The sequence below is a fragment of the Bombina bombina genome, chromosome 1 (assembly GCF_027579735.1).
Source record: "Bombina bombina isolate aBomBom1 chromosome 1, aBomBom1.pri, whole genome shotgun sequence".
NCBI lineage: Eukaryota > Metazoa > Chordata > Amphibia > Anura > Bombinatoridae > Bombina > Bombina bombina.
The window spans coordinates 1520462530-1520470924 of NC_069499.1; the positions used below are offsets into that span (position 1 = coordinate 1520462530).

The following is an 8395-nucleotide window of genomic DNA, read 5'->3' on the forward strand; positions in this document are numbered from 1 at the left end:
TCCCATATTCAACAAGCTGTTAAGTTCGAAAAAAAACTGAATCATCAATATCATTCATCAAGCTTAAGGTCGTAGTATCATCCCAGCAAACTATAGAAATACATTTCTAATTTATGAATCAGTTATTCTGATTATCATTCTAGTTTCCTCATAAAACATTATGTAGGGTTTCCATTCCGTAAAAATTTGGCTTTGTCTATTAAGTATCTTTTGCCGTCAGTTCAGTTCTAAGATAATGGGATTCTAGTTTACGTAGCACATATGTATAGGATGGAGGAGCTGATTTCCAAAATTTAGCTATGCTCAATCTTGTTACCGTGAATACCGTTTCAGCTAATTTATGATAGTGTTTGAGAATGTCCTTATTTGGAAAGTGTAACAGGACTTGTTCTGGTGTGAGAGTTATCTTAGAAAACAACTTCTCTAGAAATTTAGATGTTTCTTCCCATATACCTCTAATTTTGGTACAAACCCACCACATATGAAGATATGTGCCTCGTTCCCCACAACCTCTGTAACATATTTGGTTTCCTGACTCTGATGTGTTGTGGAATCTTGCTATGTATATTTACCACTTATAGGCGACGTTCATAAGATTCTCTTTTAGGAAGGCATTTACTGAGAAGGCCATACCACCAAATATGTTTTCTTCCCATTGCTCAAGTGTCCAAGTGGTACTCAGCTCCTCTTCCCATTTTATCATGAAAGTTGGCTTAACAGTTCTACTAGTAGTATTGAAAATTGAATACAACTTAAAAATGTAACTTCTGATTACTTCTTTAGACAAGTACAACCCCTCAAACCTAGTGCCGATGCTCCCCGTTTCCCCACCCAGTATCCGCCAATTCTGGATTTTAATTGAAGGTAATGGAACCATTGAAAGCCTTTTGCACCATCTAGCTTTGTATAATGATCATAAGATATGAGTTTATTATGTGTCAAAGCATCTGCTATTCTGTATAGGCCTTTGTTGGCCCATTTGGTTTCCAGTGTCTGTTCTATTGGAGAATCTATATCCACAAGGGGTGTGAGAATGGAATTTCGGTTTAGCAAGGGAAATTTTTGGGTTAACTTGTCCCACAACTGTATATGCTCAATAGCTATGAAAACAACTTTTCTCTGCGGTCTTTTGTTTTTGGGAGTCCAGAGGATTCTGTCTATTCTATCCAAATCAATGAACCTGGCCTCCAGTTCGACCCACTGCCTGTCACTCTCATGTTTGGCCCAGTGAAGTGTTTGTGCCATGTGTGCTGCTTGATAGAAGGCAATCAAATTAGGAACCCCAATTCCACCCTCCACTCGGCCTCTGAGCATCAGCTGTTTGTTTATGCGTGCTCTTTTACCCTGCCATATAAAATGTAATATATCTTTCTGGATTTTGCATAACTCAAGCATTAGTACAGTAAGTGGTAGGGACCTAAATAGATAGAGGAGTTTAGGGAGAACTGTCATCTTGGCCATAAGAATTCTGCCATAGAGGGATATTCTAGATTTAGCCCACTTGGTCATTAACTGATTAATGTGCTTAAACATTGGAGTGTAGTTAGCTTTGTAAAGGTTACATACTTTGGCTGTCAAATTGATTCCCAAATATCTAAGCGTTTGTTTAGGCCATCTGAATGAGAAGTTGATTTCTAGAAGTTTTTTTGTCTGTTGCGGGAGATAAACTCCTATGGCCTCACATTTATCTTCATTAATTTTGTAGCCCGACAGGAGTCCAAATATGTGGATAATAGAATATAGAGACGGGAGTGACAGGAGTGGTTTGGTAAGTGTGAGTATGATATCATCCGCAAATAATGAGACCTTATAATTCTGGGGCCCAATTTGAATTCCAGCAATGTCGGGGTTATCTCTTATTTTTATTGCTAATGGTTAGATAAATGTAGAAAGAGACATGGATCTTAGTGATTTTTCACTCCTCAATCGTTAGTGGGCCCTCTGATCCCCCAAGCAAGTTAATTGGGCTGCTGTGGCACTCAGCTCCCCAGGGAGGTTACCCTCACAGGGCGATCACGGGAAGGGAGTTGATCATATGACCCACCAACACACAGGTTGGCAAGAAAAGGGATAGGGAGTGAGTACTGTTGTGTGACACTAGGTTGGTGTTAATATAGTGTAGGTTTACTGCTGGTGAATCCAATCTACTATGCAGCAGAGCCTGATAGTGTGGATGTCTGGGGATTCAAATGTTGGAGACTGTATAGGTCTTATGTTCCCTCCTGAACAAAGATCCCCCAACAAAGCAGGAGGTGTAAGTGTTGCTTCCTTATTTTTTTATTAGGTTCCTTGGGGAAGAATTGTGTTATTTGGGAAGCTAAGGTTTGTAGCTGCTGTGGTTTGCGGGCTGCACAAACGTTAATGTCCTCCCCTTATCACTGCTTCACAGCTTCATTCACATACCATAAAGAGCACTGTGGGGGGTTATATTGGAACTCTGTTGCAAGGTCTGAATTGTAGTTTTTGGGGCTAGATTTAATCAGGGGTCTGGGGCCGGGCTCTCAATTATTGCGCACCTTGAAAATGGCGACTTGCGCCAAACCTCAGCCCCAGCCTTCCTAGCCGATGATTCACCCAGCCACCGCTTCCAGCGATCTCTAACTCCTAGTTGTGCTGTTAGAGCTCAAATCCTCCTGCAGTTGTGGCCAAATGAATGTCGAGTGAGACCGATTGATCTCACTCCGACCGTCTCGCTACTCCCTCAGCTGGAAAGGCCCCAGGCCTCAGCGTTTCACGATCTCACTCAGAAACTTTATTTTTGATAAGGCACACGTCCGGATCTGCTCTCAAGTCCAACCGGGGGTAGTCGGTAGTCTGTTAGGAGGAATTAAGTCCAATCCCAGTGGAAGTATGGCTCTTAAATTGTATTTATTTTTTAAAAGGTTCAGGAGCTATACAGATGGATGACTTCTCTCGGTGTTGGCTAGCTCCGCCCCCCTCAGTCTACATTTTTGAGGAAAATGAGAGAAATTTCTACAAAAAATGCCTCTAAATGGGATTATTGACTTCTGGGAAACATTTTAACTGTGTTTACAGTAGTTCACTATTACATACACTAGCATGCTCTAGACCAGAGTTTTTCAACTCTAGTTTTCAAGGTGCTATCTGGACTAGATATTTACTAGAGCACTAGTGAAATAATCAGCTGATCATTAACCATGGTTACTAACCTCTCACTCATCAGCTGATTATTTCACCTGTGCTCTATAGATCAAATAACTTTGTCCTGTTAGTGTCCCTTGAGGACTGGGGCTAAAAAACACAGCTCTAGACTCTAGAGAGTTAATATGTTGATCATATTATCATCCTCATTTATACATATCAAAGGGCACAATTCACATATGTTAAATGTTTTTGCATTTATTATGTTAAAGCAGTTTATTTTAAAGCAATCAGGAAGTGCATGTCTGTTTACAACAGGGCCTTAAGGATTGATAGCTCACTCGCTGATAAGCTAAACTCTCTCTTATAAAATAATAAGGTTTTGCTACAGATCTCAAGCTCCAGTAAGCAAATTTAGTAGAACATAATGAACCATGATGTTAACAATACGGGATGCATTGAGTATAAATACAGAATAAAGGGAGAGGCTTGTTCAGGACCACACCTGTTCTTGGTACATATCCCAGTATTTTATGTTTCTCATGACTCAGTATAGCAAGAAGTGGGGAACGCTGGAAAGTGTTTGCATGTTGGTGCTGGTTTTATCCATGAAGACTGTGTCCCAGGGCCTGATATTCAAAACTTTGCCGCCATGGAGAGAAATCCTTGTATTGTAATGTAGAAGTCTCTGTTTCACATAAAGAACATTACATAACTACATTAACATGTCTCAAGATAACATTTGCGTTTTTAAATTCTTTAAAGGGACTTGCTGCACCAACGAGACTTCTTAGATCATCTCACATGAGCTGCAAGGTTTTGATTATCAGGCCCATAGTGATATCAACTGGACATTATTTATAGTCAAATTTATATCATTTATTGAACGAACACAGTCTGCATTTGTATTTTTCTGCAATGGTGCATGTGTCTGTGCGTGTTTGTGTATATGTGTGTGTGTGTGTATAGATGTGTGTATGTGTTTTTGTAGGTATATGTTTGTGTGTATGTGTATTTGTATAAACGTATGTGTGTATTTATATATATATATATATATATATGTGTGTATGTATGTATGTGTGTATGTATGTGTGTGTGTATGTGTGTGTGCGTGCGTGTGTGTGTGTGTATGTATGTATGTATGTATGTGTGTATGTATGTGTGTGTGTATAGATGTGTGTATGTGTTTTTGTAGGTATATGTTTGTGTGTATGTGTATTTGTATAAACGTATGTGTATATATGTATATATATATATATATATATATATATATATATATATATATAAAATTCCAATGTAGAGCGCACTCTCACCTAAAGGGCAACTACCAGGGTGCAGGCAAGTGTACTCACAAAGTTAGAAAAAGGCATGCACTCTCTGGATTTGTGCAAAAAGGTGCTTTAATGGCTCGTCAAACAGGTAACGTTTTGGGGATCAATCACCCCTTCATCAGACCAAGTGAACAAGTGAACAAACACAAGTGATTATAACAGGTGTAAACCCCACCCCCAATCAAAGAAGAACAGCCCATCTTGTAACAGGAAATGACATACAAATATATAAAACTCCAAATAAGATTCTATGTCAAATATAAGTGATCAGAAATAACATAATATAGGTCTGTATACATAATATATACACACAGTGTTAACCATTAAAAAAGGGAAGAAAAATAAAATAAAATAATTCAAAATTAAAAATATATACTGTACACAATAGGGTCCTAATAAGTGGGTTCTATCCATCGATCCTCATTATGATGCGGGAGAGAGAGAGAGCTACTACAGGGACTAGTGTCACAACTAGTAATATAAACTTGTGATATACAATTCAATACCAAACCTTGAAATAACAGAACCGGATAATAGACATGCACTGCTACAAACAAAGCACATTTAGAACGCCAAGTATTCAAGACGAGGGCGTGTCAGACTGCGTCATGTCTTAAGTAGATCGCTAAAATCTCACAGGTCTTAGATAGTATTAGCAATTACATACAGTGTATCAAGATCGCTCCAAACGCATATAAACTCATATAAATTGTGTAAGCGAAAGGCCCTCAACGTAGACACAACACGAATAGACAACGCAGTGCATGTCTATTATCCGGTTCTGTTATTTCAAGGTTTGGTACTGAATTGTATATGACAAGTTTATATTACTAGTTGCGACACTAGTCCCTGTAGTAGCTCTCTCTCTCTCTCTCTCCCGCATCATAATGAGGATCGATGGATAGAACTCACTTATTAGGACCCTATTGTGTATATATTTTTACTTTTAATTATTTTATTTTACTTTTCTTCCCTTTTTTAATGGTTAACACTGTGTGTATATATTATGTATACAGCCCTATATTATGTTATTTCTGATCACTTATATTTGACATAGAATCTTATTTGGAATTTTAAATATTTCTATGTCATTTCCTGTTACAAGATGGGCTGTTCTTCTTTGATTGGGGGTGGGGTTCACACCTGTTATAATCACTAGTGTTTGTTCACTTGGTCTGATGAAGGGGTGATTGATCCCCGAAACGTTACCTGTTTGACGTTCCATTAAAGCACTTTTTTGCACAAATCCAGAGAGTGCATGCCTTTTTCTAACTCTCTCTCTCTCTCTCTCTCTCTCTCTCTCTCTCTCTCTATATATATATATATATATATAATGTGTGTGTGGGTATGTGTAGGTGTTTGAATGTTTGTGTAGATGTGTATATGTGTTCGAGTGCATGTGTAGGTGTGTCTGTATGTGTAGGAGTGTTTATGTGTATCTAGGTCTGTGTGTGTTTGTGTAGGTGTGTGTATGTAGGTGAGTATACTGTATGTGGGCACGCACATGTGTAAGTGTGTGTCTGTGCGTACATATGTGTAGGTGTGTTTGTGTGTATGTAGGTGTTTTTGTTTGTATGTAGGTGTATGTGTGTGTGTTTGTGTAGGGGTGTGTGTGTGTGTGTGTATGCAGGTGTGTATATATGTGCACGCGCTCATGTGTAGGTGTGTGTAGGTTTCTGTCTGTGCATACGTATGTGTAGGTGTGTGTGTATGTAGGAGTGTGTATAGGTGTGTTTGTGTGTATGTAGATGTGTGTGTGTGTAGGTGTGTGTGTGTGTAGGTGTGTTTGTGTGTATGTAGATGTGTGTAGGTGTGTGTTTGTGAAGGTTTGTGGGTGTACAAAAATATGTATAAAAACCAGTAAGACATATGACCTTCCTTGTGTAGCTCTGCAATATCATTTGTAGTACAAGGTAACATTTTGTTACAATTATAAATAAAAACAATATGCCTTGTTGTCACCTCCAGTAAGGTACTCTTGTCACCGTCACCTTCATTAAGGTACCATAAAGTGTATTAGAAAAAAAAAAAGACCTACATTACCTAAGAATTTCAATTATTTTGATGAAATCAGTGACATATCTAGTTTTTGTACTGCTTCAGGCACTGGGAAACCTGAAGAACCCCGAACCTATCAACCCTAACATTTTAGCTCTTGAATCTACCTTTCAAAATTTGCTACCCACTCTAAATGATGTTGCCTTAAGCCCAGGCCTAGTATCCGTCCCTGGATGAGAGATACGTTTTCCAATTTCTATATTATCCTTATTCACTAAAAGTTGGAATGCTAACTCATGGAAGCTTGTGAGATTTTATCTCTAAAAAGTTTTCTGAACTGTTAGTGAATTGGGTTGATTTGATCTTTAAATCATATTATGGGCCAGTTTTGTTATATTATTCACTTTCCATACACAGTATGTACTTATTATTCTTAAGGTTCCTAATTATAGGCCTCGTGTATATGTTATCATTAGACAACGTCTACACATACAGGTGAGCACAACACGACACACTTGGATTTGCATGGCCAGTAATTGTATCTTTGTTATGTGTTTGCTTCATTCTCTACCATACTGAATACAAAATCACTGCTTAGAACCAAGAACTGCATGGAATGAAACCCTATGTATTTGTGGCTGAATCCCCCTATATTCTTCTTCTGTCATATAATTAAACACCTTAGATCTTTCTGCAAAGCAGGTTTTGTTTTTTTAGATTGTATAAATAACACCCCTTATATGCTGGAAAAAAAGTGTTCCTGTATTCTTTCTCACAGTGAACAAACCTGGAATATAGTTACCTATATGTGAAACACAATTCAAGGGGCAGTGTACACTCTCGGTGTTATTAAACAGCTGCATACAGGTCTCACTCACCAATTAGATGCCCCACAGGGGTGCTGAACGGATCTCTGGAACTCTTCCCAAAAGCCATGCTTATTCAACAAGTTGTTGTCATGTAAACAAAGCAGTCACCGATTAAATCTCATGGGAGAAAATTGTATATTCAGATTCCAAAAGATCTTTTACATTCTGGGTTTGTAGCTTCCATGAAAAGTCTGTAAAATAGAGTAGGAAAAAAAAGCTGCAACTAGCAGCTGAGAACCAGTTTACCTGTCTCAAAATGGGCTGGGCTGAGGGAGGAGGAGTCTGTGACTAATGGATACCCAGGAAACAGCGTACAGTGCTTAGGCAAATATAGATTGTGGACTGTGACAGCCAAAGGAAAATATGTGAGATAATGATAAGGCTGCAGGGAGTGTTTTTTTAAAATCAGTTATACAATTTAACTGGAGAACAGGAACCACGGCCATGTCAACATACAGGAAATAATCTTTAGGAAGCAAATAGAATACATTATAAAATATAAAAATTATTTATGTGACCATCAGATCTATCTCTATCTATCTATCTATCTATCTATCTATCTATCTATCTATCTATCTACCTATCTAGCTATCAATTTATCTATATCTATCTATCTATCTATCTAGCTATCTATCTAGCTATCAATTTATCTATATCTATCTATCATCTGTTTATCTATTGTCTATCTATCTATCATCTATCTATCAATTTATCTACCTCTATATTTATCTATATCTGTCTATCATCTGTTTATCTATTATCGATCTATCTGTCTATCTAGTTGTCTATATCTATCTATCTATATAAATATATCTGTTATCTATCTATCATCTGTTTTACTATCTATTTAATATATATATATATCTGTTATCTATCTATATATGTATCTATCTATATATCTATTATCTATTTATCTATCTATTTATCTATTATCTATCTATTTATCTATCTATCTATATATCTGTCCCTCTGTACAGTGATGCAAAATTAGTATAAAAGTACTTTGTATAGAGATAGTGTTGGCTGTGGTCATGTTTTGTGTAAACCCTGAGAGCAGAAACTTTACTCTGGTTTGAACATGTTTTGTTTGCATGT

The 8395-nt window shown here is 37.5% G+C and overlaps 1 protein-coding gene across 2 annotated transcripts in view; it reads right to left on the minus strand.

Annotated features, from left to right (window-relative positions):
- The window catches only part of TOM1L1 (target of myb1 like 1 membrane trafficking protein), a 263459-nt gene extending 255918 nt beyond the window's left edge, over positions 1-7541 (minus strand). For both annotated transcript variants that reach the window (XM_053708296.1, XM_053708287.1), the window contains exon 1: positions 7310-7541. In XM_053708296.1, the coding sequence (XP_053564271.1) occupies positions 7310-7367 (58 nt within the window). In that variant the 5' untranslated portion in view covers positions 7368-7541. The remainder of the gene's footprint in view (positions 1-7309) is intronic.
- Between the last annotated feature and the right edge of the window lie 854 nt (positions 7542-8395).